Genomic DNA, 25,695 nt, shown 5'->3' on the forward strand with positions numbered 1-25,695 from the left:
AGGTGGTGCACAGTGGCAAATATTGTTGATTCCAGATGTTGGTTTTGTATGTCCGTCTGTATGTATTAAATGTTAAACTCGAATAAAATTATTAAAAAAAAAAAAAAAAAGAAAGAAAAAAAAAGAAGAAGAAATGGGTGATGAACGACCACGGCAAGCTAAATCTTTAGAGGGGTGAGTGTGTTTATAAGTTCTTTGAGATTTGTGCAATTGTGCTCACGCAAGAAAATAGCTAAATCTGCACCAACACTTGAAAGGAACTGTCTACAAAACATGAATTCATGCAAGGCTTCATATGTATTTTCAACACTTGAGAGTGAGATCCAACAATTATACCAATGAGTTATAAACAATGTAAAACTTTCACCTCTTTCTGGCTTTGTGTTTCAAAATTTTTCTCTGAACCCATCTTTGGAACATTGAAATTTTAACAAGAGCTCACATTTGAGATCTTCATAGTTCAGGGTACCTGACGCAAAAAGTGAATGGTAAAGGGAAAGAGCTGACCCTTCCAAATATGCTGACAAGTATGTTGACCATTCTGACCTGTCCCATTTATTTGCATTGGCATGAATTTCAAAACGACACAAGTAACTATCAATGTCATCTTTATCTTCTTTAAAACTCGGTGATTTTGGGTATTTGGGACGCATATACCCAGCCTTAGGAAACAACATCCAACCAGCAAACACTAATAGGAGCCAGTGAACGAGATAGACACCCACAGTCAACAACACAGTCTTACTGAGACTGAATTTCATGACAATATGCCATTTACAGTGTCCATAAAATGAGAATATTAATTGATGCTTAAAGAAGAATAATCCTTTTTCGTGTGTTTGTTTTGTTTATTTTTATCTGGAGAAAATAAAATTTAAACCACATTAAGTCACAGAAAAGTGGAAAATTCCTCAGCCTGAGAAAGAGAGTAAGGGAGAGAAAGACAGATGATGAATTTTCACAAAAAGCAGGGTAGGTGTAGTACAAAAAATAGGCTGATATTCCTCACCTTCTTCTTCCAAAGAATCATGAGATTGCAGTTTATCTTCATCATCTTCAAACTTTCATTTTCATTTTCAATGAGCAGCAGCTAAACCCTGTGTCATGGCTTTATTTTTGGTCACACTCTGCTTGGATAAGGTGTTACCATTTTGCTTGCCCACATAGATAATGAGTTGTTGATGTGTTACACTCAGCCAATAAAATCACTTGAAAAACTACATTCCTGGGTGACATAGGGTGTTTCATGTTGTTATATGTAGCTGCAGCTACCAGTTTTGTAATTAAAAAATAACGTAAACGCTTTCACAAGACGGATATTTTGCTGCTGTTTGGATACAGCTTTCATGGCAGTGGCAGGGAAGTGAATTATCTGCCATTTGAGAGCGTCACATAGGCCACTCTTGAATGGCTGATAATTCACTCCCCTTCCACTGCCATGAAATTGATACCAGTTCCCAAATGGCTACATATCTCTGTCTTGTGAAAGTTCATACTTTGTGCTCAGATTAGTTTTAGATTTGCTAAGGTTCCCCTGACTAACAATAACTTGGAAACCCCCTACATCACCCAAGAATGTTTATGTGGTTGTTCAAATGATTTTAATGGCTGACTGGACTCAATGCGAGCTAGCAAAATGGTTATGCCTGATCCAAGCACGGGTGGTAGCACCACTAAATACCTTTGACTCATGGATTAAGCTGTTGCTCAATGCATGAAGAAAACAAAGATGAATTATATGATGATTTTTTTGGAAGAGGAGGAAGAAAAATACCAGCCCCCAGTTCCTGTTCTTGACCCAGAGAGCAGAACGGAGTTCAACTCTGCAGCTAACTGTGTTAAGAGTTATTTGGACAGCTTTGATGGAGAATGTGCTGCAGATTTGAGCTCACAAGAGTGGAGCAGACTATGAGGTGCAGTGTGGAGGGGCTGTGGGCTTGTCAATGTGTTTGCCAACAAAGATACTGACTGTAAAATGTTTTTTTTTAAAAACAAGCCCATGTGTAGATTACTTTTTATTGTTCATCAACATGCACTGCTCAACACAAGTAAGCATGTATTTATGCTCACATGTGTGGGTGTGTGGGTGTGTATAAATGTGTATGTGTGTGTGTGTGTGTGTGGTTGTGTAACAGGGGAAAAGAAGTGACAGCACCTTCAATAAGAAATATCCCAGCCAGCGTGGTTTGTGTTGTCCCCTGTTTGGTGCACCAAGCTGCGCTTCTAAAGTTCTCCATGTTTCTGATGGCTCCAGTTGACATTTGACTCTTTCCTGATCCTTCTTTTATGTAGAATTAAGCACCATACCAGTGTAACCTTTCTTTTTTCTCTTCATGTTCATTTTCTGAAGGTTTTGTTCAGCATTTTCAACATCATCAACAAAGACAGAAATATTGTTTTTCCATACAGTTTGTGTTTAACCTTTTTGCTGCCAGGGAAATAAGACTTAAGCGATATCTATTTGCCACACTTTTTTTCACAAAACGGGTATATATTTTCAAAGAATTATGTGTACTTTGTTTTTGGAGAGAGTCCCTTAAGAGTATGTATTTTCTGAAAGGTAAATGAAAAAAAAAATTTACAAAACACATGATGTTTTCCAGTTTGTATATTTTCAATGATATGCAATCAGTGTTTTGTTTTTCATAACATTTTCACACTTGTTCATTACAAACATTAGTGAGGTAATTTGCATAGCTATAATATTTCTGGACAAATGTATAACATCTGTACACACAAATTATACTAGAACAACCACAATAACTGGAAGTGGAGTGATGGCCAAGAGGTGACGCGTCTGCCTAGGAAGCGAGAGAATCTGAGCGCGCTGGTTCGAATCACGGCTCAGCCGCCGATATTTTCTCCCCCTCCACCAGACCTTGAGTGGTGATCTGGATGCTAGTCATTCAGATGAGATGATAAACTGAGGTCCCGTGTACAGCATGCACTTAGTGCACATAAAAGAACCCACGGTAACAAAAGAGTTGTTCCTGGCAAAATTCTGTAGAAAAATCCACTTCAACAGGAAAAACAAATAAAATTGCACGCAGGAAAAAATACAAAAAAAAAAGGGTGGCACTGTAGTATAGCGACGCGCTCTCCCTGGGGAGAGCAGCCCGAATTTCACACAGAGAATTCTGTTGTGATAATAAGAGAAATACAATACAATACAATACAATACAATAATGATGTTGCATCATGGGCGGTCCTTCACGATACTCAGCAGTCTGATGTAAAAGTCCTCTCCTTGTCTTCATCGTCAGTATCATTTGTCAAGGCATAACACTGGATGACGTCCATGTTGATCCTCCTCTTCTTAGTACAGAGTGACGCTGTAATGACTGCGGCCCACGTGCCTCCTACCCGATAAGTGCTTCCTGAGCTGTCTTTCATAACATCAAGGCGACTCCCATGGTATGTGATGCATCTTCTTCATGCCTTTAGTATAAAAGCATCTGTTCTGTGTCAAGCCTCTTCTGGCTGGAACCAGTCCATCTTGACTCGTTGATTCCAAGGATGGTGAGATGATATTTTCTCATCTCAGCAGCCAGTTGTGTTGCCTTTCCAGTTTTGAACATGGTGCGCACATTCCAGTGGTGATGGCGGTCCTAGTGGGGATGATGGTCATTAGCCTGGCAGCTTCCAGAGGCTGGCTTTCACGACCTGACGTCGTACAACCTCCAGCTGGAGATCCATCTTCCCCCAGTCACAAAATGTTTGTTGATTTTCTCATTGGCATTTTTGTAGCCGTGATTTTTTTTTTCTAACAGAAAGGGATTGCTAAACCATCATCCATCCTTCCTTCTTTTGCATCCAGTCTTTAGACAAGCATGTGGGGAGTTCTCAGTGTATGTCAGTGATGAGATTTTTCCATAAATTTATGGAATTCTGTGAATCTGATAGTCCCTGAGATTTGTGTGAACCTGTTAAGAAAATCAAGGGAAAATCATTTATATATTCTTAACTGGTTTAGATTCTTACTTGGTTCCAAACACACACACACACACACACACACGTCCATGCTTTTTTGTGTGATGAAATTATGTCAGCGAATGATGCAGCAGTACAGGTCATGGCTGCAAATAGTATACATTTTTTAGATCTGGGATCTGCTGCTGGAGTACCAGCCAGAGATCCATCCGCATTTCATACAAGCAGTACTAATGAATTTTATTCAAAAACAGGTACAGTCTGCCTCTCATTTTGACATTTGTACATTTCACAATTGCTGTTGTCTTTGGTTTTTTCATTGCTGTATTTCAGTATTGTGTAAAACCACTGCGGCTTTCCAGCTTTCCACCCTTTCTGTGTGTGTGTGTGTGTGTGTGTGTGTGTTTGCTTAGTCAAATGAGTTAAAGGAATGGGACATACAGGAATGTGCATGCAAACTCTCACAGTTGAATTGAACACTCTATATATATTTCTCTTAACCCTTGAATAAAAACCAAAAAACGTTTTGAGTTCTGAGTTCCCCCTCTCTCTCTGTCTGTCTCTCTGTCTCTCATGCACATACACACATGCTTTGGTCACCTCTGTGCAACAGTCTAATGTGCCAAGCCTGCCCTGAGCCAGCACTTTGCTTGGAACAGTTTCTTACAGTTCTGAAAACACTCAGATGATTACTCATTGCAATTTTTGTTGTTGAAACCTATTCAAGCAGAATGTATAATATTTGAGGTTGTTGTCATCCATTTAGATATTGTCAGTGTACAAGCAGCTTGCCTTGAAAAAAAAATCCTCACCTCACTTTTTGCAGTGTTCCTCAGTCTCTTCATTGTTCATGTAGACTTTTAGAGACTCATTTTTGTGAATGACGAGTCAGATTACCAACTTCAGTTGTTCATTTTGGCTTGAAATCCTGGTAAAGAGGCGTTGTCACAGTCATAGTCTGGTAGTTTGCAGGAACCATGCAGTTTTATATATTGAAAACAACACTAAATAGCCGGGTAATGTGAAACTTTGTGTAGACAGTTCATTGCCTGTGAAGAAAGACATCATTTCTACTCGAACAGCAAAATCTGGTCACACATTCATGAACAGGCAAACCTCATCCAGTTCTCAAGATACAACAAACAGTGAGCAGATCATCAGAAGACTCCTCAGAAAACATGGCACCAAGACAAGCTGTGGAATTTTTTTTTGTTTTTTGTTTATCAGTCATTGCCAGAAAAAGGGGCATGGAAATCTCTCTCTCTCTCTCTCTCTCTCTCTCTCTCTCTCTCTCTCTCTCTCTCAGTCAATGCATGCATGTTTGCCTTTTGCTGCTAAAATCCCTACTCCTTTGTTTATACTCATTTTTGTTGTAAAAACAAACCCTAGATAATTATATTCATTCACTACTTCTAGAGCATTTCCATCGAGATTCCACTTTTCATATCTTCCCAAAAAGCCACCTTTTCAAAAAACCATCACTTTAGTCTTATCAGTATTTACATTCAAGAAGAGTGTTTTACATGCATTATTCAGAATATTAATTTGATTTTGCAGACCAATCGCAGTGTTAGATAGCAGTACAATATCATCCGCGAACAGAAGAATGAACAACTCTAATAAATCAGGCAAAAACTGAATTCCATGAATACCACTGATTTCAACTGCTGATGCAATTTCGTTAACAAATAACGAAAACAATATAGGGCTTAACATACAACCTTGCCTTAAGCCAACAGGACAATCAAAAAACTCAGTTAACTTATCTTCAATATGTACGCAAGACATAACACATTTATACATAGCAATGATAGCATTCATAAATTTCCCCTTTATACCTTTCTGAATCAAAATATCAAACAAAGGCTGACATTGCACAGAGTCAGATGCTTTTCTCAGATCAACAAAACAGGCGTAAAGCTTGCCTCCCTTCTTTGATAAAGATTTCTCAATAACCGCGTTCAGAGTAAAATTATGATCTGTTGTGGCATAACCACGCCTGAATCCAGCGTGTGACTCTGTTAGCATATCATTTTCTTCAGCCCATTTGACAAGTCTTCCGTTTAGCACTGATGTATAACATTTGCAAATAAGACTGAGCAAAGACACGCCCCTATAGCTGTCTGTTGAACTACTATCTCCCTTTTTTAAAATTGGAACAATAATTGCCTTCGCCCATTCATCTGGATACGTGCCCTTATCAAACAGAATATTAAACAATATATAATGAAGCTGAATGATATTTCCAAAGGATGTTTTTTCAAAATATTTGATGCTCAGGTACAACCCATTCTTTTGTACGCTTCTGAGATGTGGGGTCTTAACAGACTTGATAATATTGAGAAGGTTCATTCCTTTGCATGTAAACGTTTTTTGAACATAACACTTAAGAGTACCAAACAAGTTTGCATACGGCAAATTAGGACGTTATCCACTGTATATAAATAGTGCAACAAGGTGTATCAAGTACTGGTTAAGGTTGCTGTATACGAATGTGCACTGATTACCCAGACAGGCATATTTGATGTTGTTTAACTTAGACGAAAGGGGAAAAAAATGCTGGGTGTCTTTAGTAAAAAATACTTTATTTAGACTTGGGTTTGGATATGTCTGGTTGCAACAAGGCATTGGTTGTGAGCAAACATTTTTGTCATTATTTAAGCAAAGAATGAAAGATATATTTATGCAGGAGTGGAACGAGTCAGTAATGTCTCAAGATATATATCATAACTACAGACTGTTTAAAACTGGTTTTCAGTGTGAGCAATATTTTGACTGTGTGGATAAAAAGTGTTTTAGTGACTGTTTGGTAAAATTATGGCTTGGTTTGCTCCCAATAAATGGATCATTTTTTAGAAGAATATGCAAATGTAATTCAAATTACGCATGTAAACGTTGTAATGTGATCAAAGATGAAAACCATTTTATAAACAATAGTGTCCTTTACCTGTGGCAAAAACATCTGAACTCTGAAGGTCAATCGTATGTTCACTTGATGAAGAATGGTTCTGTTTACAGTATTCGTAAACTCTGCATTTATATATTTAATGCCCTGAAGATACGACAGGAATTCTGTGACAACAATGATAAAAGTTAGAATTAATTTACTATGCACGAGAAGCACTTTTGTTCTACAGGTTAAGTTAGTACGTATTTTACATTTTGTTGTGGCTGAGTGATCACCATATTGTGTACTTTTGACCTCTTTCTAGAGGCCGGAGGCCTGGAGATTAAAGTTTTGTTCTTGTTCTTATTCTCTCTCTCTCTCTCTCAGGGGAAATGGGGAGGAGAGGATGTGGGAGAGACAGATTTCTTGTTGTTTGCTGTTCAGTGTTAGTCTTTTTCACATGTTTCTAACCTTATACGTCGTTTAGTTTTCCATTTTGACATTTTGTAAATAGCAATGTATTAATGTGTTCACTTTGATGTACCCCATGCCTTCCAGCCACCTCCTTTTTTTTTTTTCTTTTTTTTTTTTTGCGTTTCTTCTTTTTTTTCTTTTTTTTTTCATACCTCAGGGTTGGTTGGGAAAAATCATGTATCTTTGCTTATCCCATTGCCTTAAATAAGTAGTTTCATTTTGTTTCCTTTTCTCTCTCTTTCTCTCTCTCTCTAATATAAAATTTTGGTTTTCTTTGTTTTCCAGAGTCAGATAGGACAAGCTTCTGGGGTAAGTTAATGAAATGTTAGGGTAGAACCTCTCTATAATGACATTGAAAATATAATGAAACAGAGGCTTATGTAGACATGGAATGAGGGATCTGTACAGAAAGCTTGGGAGCCTGGCACATAATGTCATTTTATGGTATTTCATGTTAAATTTTCTGCACTCTGTCACCATTTTTTCCTTACTTCCATCACAGTAAAATTTCTTCTTCTTTTTTTAATTTTTTTTTTAATTTTTTTTTTTTTTTTATTGCACATGGATTGTATCACTCCAAAATGTTTACCAATCACAGTAGCTGTTGTTTCATCTTTTTGAGAGTTTTTAACTTTTATGACATTGACTCTGCTTTCTGGTGTCTTTTTTTTTTTTTTTTCATTTCTGTGGCTCAGGAATGTCATTGTGCAGACCGAGTCAAAATTATTCATCACACACAATGACATTTAAAATATCCGTGCTTGATCATAAACATATTATCATGATCAGAAACCATTGTGAGTCCATGAGTTCATGAAACTCAGAAATCATTAAATTATTTTTACAGAGTTTGATCATCTTCTTCTTGGTGTTCACAGCTGAATTTGCAGCCATACTGTAATAAATGTATGGTAGAGGGTGCACACTGGCCAGGTACTTCTGTCTTCAGTCATACTATTGATTCGCTATGGAGACCACCCTTAGGCCTTAAAAAGAGTCAAGTTCAGTTGAATGATAGTCAAGTCTTGTGCAGCTGTGACCATCAGAACAGCAGAGGAGGAGGCAACTGCTGTTCCAACTATCTGGGCTAGATTTTGATAATGGTGGAGAGTGTCTTGCCCAAGTTACATCCCCACTTGGCCAAGAGTTTTAAGACAGTCAGCATTGGGATGGTTCCCAAAGGCCAACTAGCCCCCAAGGCTGCAGTACTAAGATCCAGTGCAATTTTACCTCCTAGTTTGAGTCATAGTCCTTCACAAAAGACTAAGCTGTAAATGACTTTCCAGTGCAATGGAGAAACCATTGATCATGCATCTCCCACATTGCAAAGTTCAGTTGTAAGTACAGCCTTTGAGAGTCTCACGATCAACATAGAGTGGACAAAGGGGCACTGTGAGTGAGGAAAACAGGGACTATGAAAACGTAGTACATGTTGCAATACAGTGAAAAAAGGTTGTCAGTTCAGAATCATGTGTGACAACTTTTTTTTTTTTATTAGTTTGATCTAAGATTTCATTATGGATTATTGGTTGGTCATAACTATTCATCATTTCAAAGTGATGATATTTTTTGTGCATTCAAAAGTCTTATTTCCACCTCTACAGAATGACATCCCAAAAGGAAAAAAACAAAATGCAGCAGGAAATAGCATGCTTTTCGTCAGATTATACTGTAGAAGAAAATACAAGTTATATGTTTATGGTAACAATCACAATGCTTGCAGACATGAAAGTGAATAACTGTCCCAACAATGACAAATGTGGGACAAGACCAAGATAAAAACATTATCAGAAGCTGAGCATTCAAGCTTTTTTTAAACACCGAGGAGGGGGAAGCTCAGAGATGTCAGCTGTTATGATTTCGCCATATTTTGTTATGCTCGATCTCAGTTTGTTCCAACGTTATGCCAGTGTCAAAATTGTTTGGATGAGATCATTTTCAACTACATAACATGGTCACATGCTTTCCTGTCATAACATTACCCAGATGCTCTTGACTTGTCGATCACAAGGCCAGGGCAGTCACTACCAACTTTGGTCTCACATGATGATGCTCAGCTAATCGCATGCATGTTTACGTTGAAACAGCATTGAGTGGACTAATCAGCTTAATCATTTGCCCAAACAAGAGAGAACTTGACTAAATCAAGTTGCATCTCGGTCAAACAGCATCTGTGCCCAGTGGATTAAGCTTGCAGATGAAATGTTTATTTGCTGTTGTGGCTCGAAGTCCGAGTGTTCCTACCAAATTCAAAGTGTTCCTACCAAATTTCCTGATTGTTCCTACAAACACTTGACAGGGGTTGGCATCTCTAGAAGCTCTTTGATGATACATCCTCCTTATAGCAATAGAGCTGATAAAGTGTCTGCTGTGCATCTGGTTTGCTTACTGTACAAAGAAGTCAGTCTGAGCTGATCATTTTCAAAAAGCGTGAAAGAATAAATACATTTGATTCCTGTCAGTTGCATATCAACCCTGGGTTTCATGAAAATCATAGATTATTGGCTGTTGTCCATTTTCTACTAAATCAACACTTTGAAAGATAGTTCACCAATAGTCAGAGCCAAGCCCCCTTTAACCCTTTTGTCTGGTCTTCGACCTGTCATCTTACACCACTCCACTCTTTCTCCTCCCCGTCTTCTCAAATTATGCAGAAGCACTGCACTTTTACTGTAAGTCATCTGAAAATTGATGTCTGATTCAATAGATGGACTCGACAAAGCATCAAATATTGCTGTCAGTTTTGTCACTGTCATTGTCATCACCGTATAGTTCAAACTAATCATCAGGCAAGATAGATACATCTCTCATTGTTATTACCATACATAATCACCTGCACAGCCTGCAGTGTTGTGTAAATTTATTGACTGGGACCACTGTTTTTGCTGGACAAAGCTTCTAATGCCCACTTTGCAGATGATGTAAACCCATTTTTCAAGCGTGATCAGTGCAGTCCAGCTAGCAAAACATCAAGAAGAAAGGGGTCATCCACCTGATTTATGGTTATGTAGATAGTATGTTTGCAGTCCAGATGCATTAAACTAACCATTTAGAGTCTGTTAGTGTTCATTGAACCAAGCTCTGATGAAAGCAAAATCAGACTAGATGCAGGACATCAGCTGACATCTTATTGGCATTGAACAGGCTAAACACACACACACACACACACTTGATTCAACTCTTTTGTTATCATCTTGATGCTTTTGGAGTCTGTTTTTCTGTGATTATCTGTAGAAACTCAAGTTTGGGTGGAAAAGAGTTACTGATAAAATGTTATTCTTAGATTCTTCATATTAAGTGGTGTTTAGTTACCAAGTAGCATTATATTATGACTTTGAAGTAAAAATGTTATCTTGCAGAATTTATATTCACATTTCTCTAGTTTTGGATCATGTCTTTAGACTTTCATTTGGTGTGTTATATTGTATTATATGATTTTTTGTACTTAAAACCTAACAGATTTATTTATTAAAGGTCTTAAACTGAGCTGGATACATAAGTTAAAGTTTTCAAACCATAAATGGACATCAGTGATAAAAGCAATCAGTCCCATTATTGAAGATCTTGATAGATCTGGACCCAGTCTACCAACACCTGACAACGAGAATAAGTTCTGGATTCATGTTTTCCAAGCGTACAAAGAATTTTGTCAGAAGGTCCCACTATCAAACAGCAAAGAAGTTTTAGCAGAGCCAATCTTTCTGAACCAAAACATCAAAATTGGAAATAAGATTTTATCATACACAGATTGGATGGAAAAGGGGGTCTGGAATATTTCTTATCAAGTGCATGGGGATAGTAGTTTCCTTTCCTATGAAGATTTTAGTCAAAAGCATGGAAATATAACAAATTTTCTTACTTTAAATGGTTGCATAAGGTCAGTTAGAAATTATTATTAAAAAAAAAACCCAAAAAGCCGAACATTGAAACTGATAATGACAGTGCTTTTCAGACGAAAAAATCATTGAGTTTAAAATGGTTTCAAATAAGAATAATTCATAGGATTATTGCAATGAATAGATCTCAGAAACAGATGAATATCTCTGATAATATAATAATAAATGTAGCTTCTGCGGATTACATCCAGAAACCATTGAACACCTTTTTTGGAGATGTGAGATTGTGCAGAGATGTTGGACTGCTTTCCAAACTAATATGAATAACAAATGCAATAATGTATACAATGCCCAACTATGTGAATAATTGGTTTTATTTGGCAACTCACACACATTTGCTACAGATGACATTTTTGATTTTATTATTTTACTTGCCAAAAACTTTCTGTACAAATGCAAATTCAATAAACAACAATCATAACTCAGTGCATTTAAAAGACAGCCTAGATACAGATACAATATCGAAGAACATGCATCTTATATACTGATGAACCATAATGCTATCCATACAAAGTGGAACAGTTACCTTCCAGTTATGGAAACTGTTACCAAATCATAATTTTGCCTGTTCCATAGTAACCATTTTGTATAATAGTCCTCATGAAATGAAGAAAAAAAAGGGAAAGAGAGAGAGAGAAAGGAAAGGAAAAGGGGGAAAAAAACTCACATCCACTCCAAAACACTTGTACTGGCATTAAAAAAAAAAAATATATATATATATATGTGTGTATATATGTGTGTTTATGTATGTTTTGGGGTTTTTTTTTCTTCTTTTTTTTGTTTTTAGTTTTGTTGTTGTTGTTTTTATTGTAATTAGCTATAAAGCTTTCCTGGTGTTTCAGGCGGTTGTGGCCTGTCTTGAGCCTGAAAATGGCTACCTGCTCTCAAAGAGTCAGCAGGTAGTATAGGTCTGCTCTGTTGTGGCATGGATGCTGCTGCTTCCACTTGTTCTGCAGCTTGGCCTTAATGATGGTCCTGGATTCAGAGTAGTTGGTAGACCCTGTCCATCTGCTCTTTCGTAGTGCCTTCCTTTACCAGGGAGTCAGCGGTCTCGTTGCCAAGCACATTGCAGTGGGAGGGAATCCACTGCAGGGTGACTGTGTGACTTGTGCAGAGGGAAGCGAGAGAGGAGGACAGATCGTTGAGTTCTGGATCTCTGTTGGACCAAAGGGCCTGCAAGATGGACAGGGTGTCGGTCAGGAAGACAATGTTGTGGCTGGCGTAGGGGCTGACCTCGATGTGGGCTGCTGCTGTTTTCAAGGCTTCTGCTTTGGCTCTGTAATTGGTGGAGTACAGGCTGGTAGCGAGGCAGATCTTTTCTTCTCTGCCTCCTGGATACTGAACATAGACTCTTGCCCCTTTGTTCAGAATGGCATCTGCCACAGAGCCATTGGTGTAGACATGAGTCCAGAAGTCTTTGAGGAACTGGGTGTGGAGGTGTTCACTGGTGAGGGACTTTCTTTCAGGGCTGCTTTGGAAATCTTTGGGGCCAACACCAGGGATACTGCACTGGATGAGGGGAGGGGTTCCTTTGCTCCAGGCAGGGACAGCAAGACACTGGGGTATCACTTTGGGAGCATGGTCAAGGATATCTTAATGTTGTCGTTCTAGGATCCTGCTCTGGTGTATGAAGCTCCCTCTCTTCAGCCGTCCTTTTGTTGGCTGGGACAGTCTGTCCTTCATGGGGTGGCCTTGCAACCTCTTGAACTTGGCAGCCTGGGTCAGGAGTTTGGCGCCTCTGCGGTCCTCAAGGGGCTGGAGCTCTGTGATGGTTTCAAGCTCCTGAATTCATGGCCCCTGTGATGATACGGGTAGCTTGATTCTGAACCTTGCTGATCCGTTCAAAGTTGGACTTGGCCGTAGTGCCCCATGCAGTCATGCCATACTTCAGCACTGGCCTGACTCTACCAGTGTACAGTCTCCTGAGGGTCGTGTTGTCTGCGCCCCATGTTGTTCCTGCCAGCTTCTTCATGAAGGCAAGTCGTACTTTTGCTCTTGATTCTGCTTTCTCTGCTTGCTTCTTCCACGTCAGGCGTTTGTCAAAAGTGACTCCCAGGTACGTGGGGTTGTTCTCAGCAAGCAGAGTTTGTCCATTGATCTGCAGGTTGGCCTTCTGTTCTTTGGGTGAGAGGCTGAAAACAGTGTAAGTGGTCTTTTTGGCATTAATTGTCACCAGCCACTTTAAATAAAAAAAAGGGTGGTGCTGGGAGGATGAAATGTGTTCAGAGACATGATGTTTTTCACCTTCCCTCCTCTTCTTGTTGATGGTGTGAACCCTATGGAAAAAATGTCATGACAGCTGAACCTTTTTGTTGTATGTGGTGGTTACAGTCACTATTCAGGTTGCATGGGTTTACTGTGAACCAGCATTTTGAAGGAACACATTTTACAGTGTGAGTGTGTTTGTAGGCAAGTTTTCCACATTTAACCAGGTAGGTTCTGAACTGTATATATCAGCTGTCAGTTACTTGCAAAGAATATGATGTCAGCTGTCAGGTAGTTGCAACGACCAAATGTGTTGGCAAGAGGTGGAACCAGTCTGATGAATGTCAAAAGACAAAAACAAAGGTTAATGAAATCTAAATTTTCATGTTCTGCAGGGAGTTTTTTCTCTTCAAATTCATGCAGAGCAAATTCAGGAATCAAAGGTTTCACTCTAGGTTTTTCAGTGATTTACATAGTGCTCCACACCTTTACATGCATAGCTGTTCAGATGCTAGGTATATGATAATAAAATGCTTTTTAGCAAACTTGTTATTAAGCTCAGCTAGGTTTGATTCTGATTCTTTTCCTTTGTTTGTAAACTGTAGTAAGTTTCTTGTTGTATGTGTTACAGGCCACAAAGTCTAAAAAGTGAGTATGAACTTTTATGTTGTAACTTTATATGTTGTATGAGCAGAATGTAGATATTGTTTTGGATAGCTGTGCACTTAATGTTCACAAATTATGTGTTCAAGCCATTCATCCAGGAAACAGGGACATCAGAAGAAAAGTATAATGATCTAACTTTCTCTTAGATTATCAGCAAATCAGGGTAGCCCTTTCTCTATCACTGGTGTCTTGTGGGTTTTTATGTTTTTCATTCTGATAATTTTTGTTATGGGTTGTGTGCTGTGCACAAGGTGTTGGAAAACATTGTGCTATATGCTGTGTATTTGATGAATATGTTAACCCTTTGAGTCTTAGGCCTTGGCCTAAGTCTGATAATAACACACACACACACACACAAACAAAAATGTGTGTGTGTATTATATGTGATTGTATCCGTTTCATGTTGACACAAGCATTGAACATCATGATTTTCATTACTAAGTATGACATTTAGTAGCTAATCTGTATGATATTCTGATCTTGTGCTGTCAGCAACATATAGCACTTTCAGATTTCTTCTGCCCTTTAACTCTTTTGACAATTCAGACTCAGATCGGTGACTTCCTAGTTGAATGCTTCAGACGCCGATTGGCAACTGTATGCTCAGTGCCTCAGGTGCTGACCGGCCACTTGTACACTAGAGTTACCAACCTCACTCGTTCTTCTTTTCATGAAACCACACAAGTTTGAAATGTTTACCGCGCATTTCCGGAACGTCTATTCTATATTTGAGTTGCAAGTTGACGCACGTTGTCCAATATTTCCTAATTTATTTAGCAGATTTCTCCAGTCGAACCAGGGCCAGCACTTCAGGAAACAAATGAAAGGGTGTTTGTGAAACCACGGCAGCATTGCAAATGATTTTAGATGATAATTCACCCGCTGGAGTGCCGATTGCTGACTGAGACAGTGGAGAAGAATTCACCAGACCGGTCGAGAATGATTGACAAGTGACACAAAGACATTAAATAATGTACAAAGACATTTGTGAAAGGAACCATGAAACTTTCCAGTTTTGTAACATACAGTGTGTGTGGTCTTGGTGTTTTCCCTTATGGAATTGCTGGTGATACTCTGTGTGTGTGTGTGTGTGTGTGTGTGTGTGTGTGTGTGTGTGTGTGTATTCTTCTCATATCTGCACGTAGGTGAGTGCACATTTTATTACATTGTGTTATGTCTATGTTTCCAGTTGTATTTCCTGGTCTGTGTTTTCATTTTTCACTTGATATAGTGTATTTTATGTTTAAACAAGAGAGGCAAGACCTTCAAGACTCACTTGTGATATGCACTTTTCAGAGGAATTATGGAGAGAAAAAAAAAAACATGCAAAAGAGATAATCTGGCAAAAAGACTCATTGATGTGACCTTGACCTTAGACATCTAAATTTGCATTGCATTGATGTTCTGGCCAAAGCAAACAACAAATTGGTATACCAATGAAAACTGGATGATAAATATGATATGATATATATATATACAATGATATATCTATTTATCTTATATATATATATATATATATATATATATATATATATATACACACACACATATACATACATACATACATACATAGACATAGATGTGTATGACACACATATTTATATAGATAGATAAATAGATAGATAGATATAGGTGTGTGTGTGTGTGTGTGTGTCACCTCACCCTCTCTCTGTCTCTCTGCAATGTAATACAGTACACAATATGAATGGTATGATTTGAGTAATAAATATTTTGGCTTGCAGCATACATGTGACAGGAGTTTCAGTTTCAGTTCCTCAAGGAGGTGTCACTGCTTTCGGACAAATCCATATACGCTACACATCTGCTAGGCAGATGCCTGACAGCAGCATAACCCATGTTTGTCAAGCCTTGAGTGCATGCTTATATGTTTGTGTACCTATCAGTGGATTTTTTTTTTCCTGTTTTGTTTTTTGTTTGTTTGTTTTTTTTTTTGTTTTTGTTTTTTTTGTTTTTTTTTTAAATAAATTTGCCAGAGGACAACACTCACTTGTGTGACAGGAGAGAGAGGGAAAGAGAGGGGGCAGTTTGAGAGAAGAGAGGGAGACAGAGAAAGAGAGAGAGAGAGAGAGCTAAATAATTTTCTAATAAAAAAAATCATGTTTTTATACAGTAGCATAAAAACTAATGCATGTTGAAATGACACCCATTCACAACACAAACATATACACAAGCACAGTGACACATTTCGGGGAGTGCTTATCTGTGTGGGGTGGGAGGGGTGACGGGCAGAGTGTGTTTTGTCAGTGTGGGTGTTTGTGTGTATGTTATGTGTCATCTAAACACACAGAGAGAAATTATATATGAATGTATGTATGTATGTATGTACATGATCACTGAGATACAGAGAGTGAGAGTGAGTGAAAAAGAGTGATGTGTACATAGACAATTGAAGGAACATTTAAAACATGATAACTATACATAGTAGAAGTCATGTAAGGTCAGAAAGATGACATAAAAAATAGCAAATAGCATTAGGAGAAATCAATGGATGCCTAAATGTTCTGCAAATGAGCAGGATAGTTTCAGCATCCCTGGAAGTTTTTTTTGGTTTTTTTTTGGGTTTTTGTTTGTCTTTTGTATCTTTTTTTTTTTTTTGGTTGTCTTTTTTTAAAATCTTTTTGTCTTTTTTTTGTTGTTGTTGTTCCTTCCATCATCATTTTTCTCCTTTCCGTTGTCTTTTCTCTTTTTTTTTTCTTTTTTTTCCTCATGTTTTTAATCTGTCTTCTTCCCAATGGCATGTTCAAACACTTACAAGACCATGCATCATATATTACACATACATGATAGCTTCACTGAAAATCATACTCCCTGAAAGAGAAGCACGGTATACATACACACACACACCCTCTCACTCTCTCTCTGTGTCTCCTTTACTCACTCAGTCCCCTCCCTCTCCACAAGCTCTACACCTAAGTACAATTATATGTATGTGCACACTGAATACTACCCTCAGGATTTTTTGTGGGCCTGACTCCGTGTTCTGGATACAGATCATAGGTTACGTAGGCTGAGTTCTGATTAAAAGATAAGGTCAAGATTTTTGCACTTGCCGTATTTAAATTTGGAGATGGACAGTTTTGCTATTAACAATATCGTATTGATTTCCTTTCGTTTTTCATCAGTTGGAATGTCCATTTTTGTTGTATCAAACAGAGCTACTTTTTCATCCATGGGAATCAGCGTATCGTAATGTGTGAGAATAAGTTTTTTCACATGTTTCCAAAAGGAGGAAAGTTTGGGGCAGGAGTAAAAGGCATGTTCAATGTAATCGGTTTCTTGGCACCAGTTACATCTATTTGTGTCCGTTACACCCATTTTAGCAAGCAGAATATTCGTTGGGTAAATATTGTGTATGAATTTGAAGTGAAGTAACCTCAGTCGTGATTCTTTCGTACATTCATGTGCTAATTTGAAGTAGTCGCTTATATTGATGTCTAGCTTACGTTTCCAAAACTGAGCTGCACATATTTCATGGTTTTGTTTTTGGGCGAATGTTTTCCTGATTTGTTTATTTGACAAGGTATTGAGGTTCCCCTCTTTTGTTGCAATTTCTTTTGGATTTTCATTGTTGTGGACATCATTAGCTAGATGGAGTTTCCATGTTTGTGGGATTGAGTTTATTATGGCATTTTATTCAAAAAGAAGGCCAGGGTTAGCGCCTAATTTACGCACTATTTCTTCATACGTCATTTTATTTCCATGCTGCCAAAGGTCGTGCACAACACGGATGCCGCCTTTACTCCATTTGGGAAAGTGTAGCGCATTTCCTTTGTATTTTATATTTCTGTTATTCCATAACGGTTCTGTTTTCATGCTTTCTATTGGTCTGTCTTCGTTAAAGATGGCCACCGTTTTTATTACATCTCTCCAAAAGACTGACTGCACTTTTTCCAGTTTTTTCATTTCTTTAGGTGAAACGTTACACTTGAAACTGCTATGACTATCTTGAAAGGGGGACATGTTGTGTCTCGCCAGAATGCTCCAGTGAGATTTTGTCTCTTTAAGGAGTCTGGTTGCCCATTTCACCAAGAACATTTGCTGCTGGTGTTCGATGTTGAGCATGTTTAAACCACCATCTTCTTTGTCGAGGCTGAGAACACCTCTTTTTATTTTTTCAAATGTTTTTTTATTATTAAACTTTTTTTTCCAAAGAAATTTGTACATTAATGTGTTAATGGTGTTCAGAACTTTAACTGGTACAGACGCTACCTATAGGACGTGAGAGAATTGTGAGAGTAGAAAAGTTTTTGCCAGAATAACTTTACCATATAGAGAGGGGTTTCTGCGTTCCCATTGTTTTATCACCTTAGTTATTTTTTCAGCTCTGGATTTGCAGTTTTCTTCGATTTCCGAAATTTCCATTTCTGCTGAGAAATATATTCCCAGAAGTTTCAGTCTGTCAGATCCCATGGGAATGCCATTTATTTCACCTGTTTCATGTTTTCTTGACCCTAGCCACATGCCCTCAGATTTATTTTTATTTAACTTCAGACCTGAATACTCCTCTAACTGCGTTACAATATCTGTAGCTATTTGAATATCTTGTTCACCTTTAAGGGTTAATGTTGTATCATCTGCAAACTGTTTTATTTTAGAGTTGTTGCTATGGTTGCACACATCGTCGAGCGGAGTTAGGTCAATCCCTTGAATATCTTTATTACTTCTAATTTGAATCGCCAGTATCTACTGCAAGTACAAAAAGAAGAGGGCTGAGGGGGCATCCCTGTCTGATCCCTCTTTCTGTTAGAAACCAATCAGACAACCATCCACCATTATGAACACAGCTTAGTGTCTTGTTCATTATGGTCGAAACACAATTTGTGAACCTTGGGCCAAAGTTAAAAATATCTAAGGCTTTGATGATACATTTTTTTGATAATGTATTAAAAGCCTTGGAGAAATCAAGGACAATGAGAGTCCCTGGTTGATTGGTTGTGTTCAGGTATTTTGTGAGATCATCGAAAAATCCCAAATGGACTGCGATGTATCTACCTTTTATGAAACCTACTTGATCTTCATTTACAACTGATTTGATTACATTTTGGAGTCTCATGGCCAGCGCTTTCATAAATATCTTGTAGTCTGTGTTTGTAAGAGTAATTGGTCTATAATTTGCGAGGTTATTTCTGTCCAAGTCATTGCCTTTGTGTATTAAAGTTATGATTCCTTTTTTCATTCAAGAAGGTAGTTCTCCTTTCTTAAGTGCATCTGTAATACAACGATGGAATGGCATTTTTAATTTGTCCCAGACCGTTTTGTAGAATGCAGGTGTCAAGCCATCACTACCGGGTGCAGAGTCTTTGTTAAAATTAGTAAGGGCTGGTGTCAGCTCATCCAAAGTTATTTCTTTGTCACATTGGTCTTTTTCTTCTTCTGTAAGTACTGGATAATCTTCATTACTCAGGAAATGGTCTTTTATATGTCTTCCTCTTCCTATGGATATGTCCTTCTTGTATAGGTTTGTGTAAAATTTCTCGATCTGGTTCAATATTTTCTGTGAATTGTCTGTCATGTTTTCGTCTATGTGTAGAGATGTTATAATGTTCGCAGCTCCTTTGATCTTTTCAAGGCGGAGAAAATATTTTGTGTTTTTTTTCACCATCTTCTATCCATTTGGCTCTTGAGCGGATCTGAGCACCTCTTGCTTCGTTTAATTCTTGTAGTTCTATTTCTTTTCTTAGTTGCCCAGCTTTCATTAACATATCTTTATCATGAATGTTCTGATGTAGTTTTTGTTCTATTTTGTTTAGCATTTTGATTTTGGTGTGTTTATTGGGAGATCGATTTTTGGCGGGTTTTGAATAGCTTATGCAAAATGACTTGTATCTAACCTTAAACATTTCCCAGGTCTTTTGTGGGTTTCCTTCTTGAGATTGTGAAAAATGCGAATGTATAAATGTGCTTATTTCTTCTAGAAACCGTTCCTGAGATAGGAGTGAGTTGTTAAATTCCCAATATCGTGGACCTCTTTGAAACTCGTTTGGACTAAATATCGCTTTCACAAGTTTATGGTATGAGTGAGGGAATAATTCAATGTCTGCTTTCTTCACAAGTGTAATGGAGGTAGTGTCGCTGAAAATATAATCAATTCTTCTAGCTGTAAAAGGAGCAGATCTTGACCAAGTGTATTCTTTGGCATCTGGATGGATAGACCTCCACATATCTTCCAAGTCAAAAGAGTATAACATTTCTAGAAGGGCTTCTTTTTCTCATTGTGAGTGAGGCTTGCTGGCTATGTTATCCAGAGCATGTATTGTTGTGTTAAAATCACCCAGAACCCACAGGTGGTCATAATCTTGCTTATGTAACAAGTTGCCGAGCTGGTTAATGAATGATATTTTGTCAACGGTCGTATTGGGTGCGTAGCAATTAGCTATGATAGTTGATTTGTTGTCGTGTGCAATTCTTATTAACAGTATTCTCTCTGTTGCTTCGATGAGTTCTGCATGAATCTGTTTATGGCTGGAAATGAGAATTACAAGTCCATTGCTTCTATAGAATACGCTACGCTATAGAATACACTTCCAGACCACTGCGCATTAATTTGGGACAATATATCATCTGTCACGCATGTTTCCTGCAAACATGCAATGTCTAACTTTTGTTTTTTGAGGAAGTCAAATACTACTTTCCTTTTTAGGTTATTTCTAAGCCCTCGAACATTTAGAGTGCCAATGCATATATCATTATTCATATTTGAAAAGGTGGTATCAATTTTTCAACTTTCTGATGCAGAATTTATAATCGTCAATTGTTAATCAAAAGTCCGTAAATCAAAGTCAAAGGCCACAAGGGAGTGGTCAGGCTGGTTGGGAGAGAACACGTGTCAAGTGTTACCCCCCTCCTCCGACATGCTTTCCTGCCTCTGCCTCTCCATTGTGTTCTGGCTGCGTCAGGACAGCGGGCCTTTTGTTTTCTGCGAGACTTGTGGTTGGGGGAGACTCGCTCCTTTCCCTCTTTTTTCCGGCGCTGCTCGCTGTGCCATGAGCAGGCTTCACGTGGCTGGTTTTCTTTGCCGCATCGCTGGCGCGCACTGGTGGCTGCACACGGTGTGTTGCTGTGGTGCTGCTCTGAGCACTGGGCATTTCCTCACCCACTTGCTTGTGCTCGGTTTCTTCAGACTGCTCTGCTGCTGCTCCCTCCTCCTCTGTAGCAGGGGGCACAACAGAGGGGCAGTCACACATTTTGTGTCCCTGTTGCAAACATCCCCTGCACACCATCTCTCCCTCACAGTTTGCTGCCAGATGTCCGTCCTGTAGACACTTGCTACATTTTACTAGTTTTTGTTTTTGCTCCTTATGGTAGAGAGCCGCGGTGAACACACCAAGTTTTAAGACTGGTCGCAGAGGTGTGCTCGGCACAGAGATGAACACAAACCTGCGGCCAGTCTCGAAATGTGTCAGCCGTCCATCGGGGTTTCTTGCTAGCTCATTTCGAAGTGAGGATCTGATCTCCACTCCTAGCTTTTGCAGTGCAGCTTCGATGTCTTTGTTGTCCACACTGAGAGGTACATTGTTTATCCACAGTTTGGTTTCTCATCAGTCTGGTCTCTGATAACAAAAAGATTTTTGTCCAGGAGAGAGACACGTGCTCCCCTGAACAAGAACCCCTCCAACAAGAGCTTGTCTCTGGTTTCATTAGTTTTCGGATAAATCTGCCACAGACCACGTACACGCTGAGCACCACGGATTGTCTCATGCCCACAAACCGCTTCCGCAGCTACACATACATCGTAGACTGTAGGCAGCGACTCATAGTCTGGCAGTGCACGCGCTGCAACATAAACTGGGGCTACTGGCGGGGCCGGCGTTGCCGCCGCCATGATGGCTCAAGCACTAAAAAACTCCTTTCCTATGAGATTTCTTTTGCGTTCTCCACACAGAAGATGTTATTTAGATAAACACAATACACACCACAATACCTCACTCACAGACTGTGCTGGTGAACATTGAACTGATGTCTTAGGTATATTACTTTCACAGTTTTTTTAGTAAAAATGTACGGAGCACTGACGATCGTGGTCTGCCGACATCGGAGACCTGGCCGAAATAGCAAATAGCATTACTCATCTGTTATCAGTGTAGTCTGTGACCAAGCTGCCAGGTGGCAGCGAAAATTCATATTTTATTTTTTGTTTAACAAAATAGGTGTTGTTTTTCAACTTTTATTTATTTGATATATATAAATATCAAATATATATATATAATTATACACAGTATGATGTAATGCAGTTCACAGAATGAGAATGTATGGTGTGTGTGTGTGTATGTGAGTGTGTGTGTGAATTATTGTAGTATTTTGAACTTGCCGAACACAGTGTGTGTAACTCCATGACCGACTTCACTGATCTAAAAATAGAAGTGGACGGACTTACGTCGCATCAGTCTCGGGGTAAATGACCATTTTACCATCTAGTTTTATAATTTTAAGTTGATATGAAAATTGAGTATTTTGTTTTACTTCTAAACGTCATATGAAGTGAAAAAGACTTAATTTTGTCAGGACTGGAAATTTTTATGTTTCATCAAGGGCATTAACTCTCATGGTTTATTATTTTTAACTGTGAAAGCGATTCCGACTGATTTTGTTGATATTTTTATGGCAGTTTGGGGCATAATCCAGTAAGTGATGAGGCGTTCACAAATTTTTCTCTGAATAAATATTTAACTGTCTCCTTCTCCAACATTCCATCACGTTATCGTGTATTGTCGATTGAATATTGGATTGGAACAAAATGGCGCCCTTCGCGTTCGCGAGGAATATGAGCACGCGCTTTGAATATGTATATAAATATGTGTGCGCAATTGATTTTTGCCCATGACCTTCAGGGCTCAGCCAATAGATCTATAAACTCCACTCGTAGTATTGATTTTAGTATTTTCCGAAAAAGACCACTTGGGCGAATGAACATAGTGATAGCCCTGTACACTGAGAGTAAAACACACAAGCTTTTTATGTATTGAGTATAACTTCAAAATGTAATGTTTAAGATGAGAAAGATCAGTTTAAAGCAAATTAAACCCCCTAGCATTAATTACAGATTATTTTCCCTTTTTTACTAGCTGCACCAAAGACATGCACCAGAAATATAACTTCCATGCTTAGCAAAAGAAGTTCCTGTTAATGATAATAATGACTGCTTTTGATGCTGTGTCAGAATATCAGATCAAAGTGCCAAGTTTAGAGAAAAAAAAATATAAATATAACAGTAAAATCAGTTTGCATATAATTTGGCTTCTTTTTTTTAATTTTTTTGTGCCCATCCCAGAGGTGCAATATTGTTTTAAACAAAATGACTGGAAAGAACTGAATTTTTCCTATTTGTATGCCAAATTTGGTGTCAACTGACAAAGTATTTGCAGAGAAAATGGCACTGTTAAAGTTTACCACGGACACACACACACACACACACACACACACACCGGGTTAAAACATAGACTCACGTTGTTTACACAAATGAGTCAAAAAACTAAGAATATGTGAAAACTACTCAAAAGTACATACTTTTTCATTTTCATCAACTGATTTCAAACTTCAGTCAATGCGTTCATACAAATAAGAATGCTTATCATAATTTGCATTCTTTGTCCTTTAAAATGAGCTATGAATGAAGAAGATTGAATGAGTTGGGGCGAAGTTGTGGCAGTTTAAAGTGGGTTGGTGGTGACACAGTTTTCGCTCTCCTGCACAGCTGGTTTAGACAAAAGTGTACTGCTGCTCAGCTGATTTGTACAGTGAGCCAGCTCTGCACCTCTGGTAATGACAGGGTTAAGATGTGTTCTGGTATTGTTACTTTTTCTGTTAATAAACTCTGGGGGAAAACCAGCTACTGTGGCGAAGTGGTTAGCGTCGCAGACTGATGGCTGGGAGGACGCGGGTTCGAATCCCAGCAGAGGTGGGTTTTTCGGCCCATGGCCGGCTCCTACCCACAGTTGAGTGTGCTGTGGGCTTAAGTTAAATGGGGAGACTGGGACCACACAGTCGAGTGTCATCCGCTTCAAGGATGCGTTTTGGGGTGTGTTGCCCTAATTACCTGACCAACACTGCAAGTGTCTGTATCTCTCGGGCCTGGTTAACACCAGGATATCATTATGAAAGGATGCATAGAGTACAGCTTTGTCACACAGTCCCAAACCAAAATGGACCTTCATAGCAACATCGTCATCATCATCATCATCATCATCATCCTCCCCCTCCATCATCATCAATATAAACAAAACAGTCTCAAAGTCTGTGGCCTTTCATGCCCTGCTCTCATGGTGACCTCAGTTTCGATACCCCTCCACTTCGGTGCTTGGGGTGACTTCTTTCAGTGTCTTCAGTGTCAGGAGATTCATGGGGGCCTGTTGTTTGAGGGATGTGGTGGCGGTCTCCACTCTGGGAGAGTGGCTCCGCGACTAAGCCATTATTTTCATTTGTAGGGGTCTTAGTAGGTGGTGTCCTAAGTATGTTAGATCAGAACAGGCACCACTGAACACCACCAAAGTGACTCAGCAGTAGTGCAGGGTCTCCTTGGGTGTGTGGCCTCCTGGCGACAATCAATGGTTCCCTGCGGACTGCCGATGCTGGAACTGTGATGAACGAATCCGCGTGTGGCCGTGCGTGGAGGAATCTAAATGAGCAGCGCGGGAGTACCGTAAAGTTCGGTCTATTGAGCGCACTGGTATATAAGCCGCACCCACTAAATTTTGGAAAAAATTGAACTTTATACATACATAAGCCGCACCGGTTTATAAGCCACACTTATTTCCGGTACCGGAACACATACTGATACTACAGAAAAGCTGTCGATACTGTAGGTTATGAAATAAACACAAGCGGGAACAACACAAAGAAAAGCAAGCGAAAATACTGCTAGTGCCACAAAAAAATAATAAATAAACACAACGAAAATAAGATCATAATTTAGGAATGATCACATTTATTCAACATCATCCTGCTCACTGAATCCACTAAAATCTTCGTCTTCAGTGTCCGAGTTAAAGAGAACCAGCACAGCTTCCTCCGCCATCTTGTCACTGACTTCAGTCTCGCTTTCACTTCATGAACATGAAGGTGGAGGTCGCTGCTGGTTCGTCACTTGCACTGTCATCTGCTAGGCCCTAGGTCGATCGCCTTCAATTTGAAGGGTGCATCATAGGCATAACGTCACGTTTTTGGCATGATGAGGGTGTACCCTTGAGCACAGTAGAACTGAATGCTGATCTGAAGGCTTTAATGTGTGCAGATTTGATTTATAAAACGTGAACAGTCAGCATACTATCCTGAAACTCATCCAAAAATTCATGGACAGAAATCATGATTTTGGTGAGTTGAAGGGCAGCTAAGAATAGACGAGAACGTGACACTCCTGGGATCATTAAAATCCGCAAATAAGCCGCATCATTGTATAAGCCGCAGAGGTTGAAGCTGGGGTATAAAGTCGCGGCTTATAGACCGAACTTTACGGTAATGCCACTGAAACGGTGCAGATGATGGGGCAGCAAAAAAAAACCGAAACAAACAAAACAAACAAAAACAAACAAAACAAAAAAACAAAAAACACTGGGGGCAAAATCTGGGGAAAATAGTACACATTTGCAGTGTTTCAGTCTTTCACAAAGTTGTCTTTTTTTA

General features: G+C 38.9%; 1 protein-coding gene across 9 annotated transcripts in view; it reads left to right on the top strand.

The window, feature by feature from the left end:
- Positions 1 to 25,695, top strand: part of LOC143295370 (coiled-coil and C2 domain-containing protein 1-like) — a 286,204-nt gene that overhangs the window by 228,444 nt on the left and 32,065 nt on the right. For 6 of the 9 annotated variants that reach the window (XM_076607032.1, XM_076607028.1, XM_076607029.1 and 3 more), the window contains 2 exons: positions 7,577 to 7,600; positions 14,024 to 14,040. The exons of 1 other annotated variant lie outside the window; for it this stretch is intronic. In XM_076607032.1, coding sequence (XP_076463147.1) covers positions 7,577 to 7,600; positions 14,024 to 14,040 — 41 coding nt within the window. Of the gene's footprint in view, positions 1 to 2,135; positions 4,426 to 7,576; positions 7,601 to 14,023; positions 14,041 to 25,695 lie in introns of those variants that run through there. 2 more of the 9 variants (XM_076607031.1, XM_076607035.1) reach the window with 2 other exon arrangements.

Source organism: Babylonia areolata, chromosome 20 (assembly GCF_041734735.1).
Source record: "Babylonia areolata isolate BAREFJ2019XMU chromosome 20, ASM4173473v1, whole genome shotgun sequence".
NCBI classification, from domain to species: Eukaryota; Metazoa; Mollusca; class Gastropoda; order Neogastropoda; family Buccinidae; genus Babylonia; species Babylonia areolata.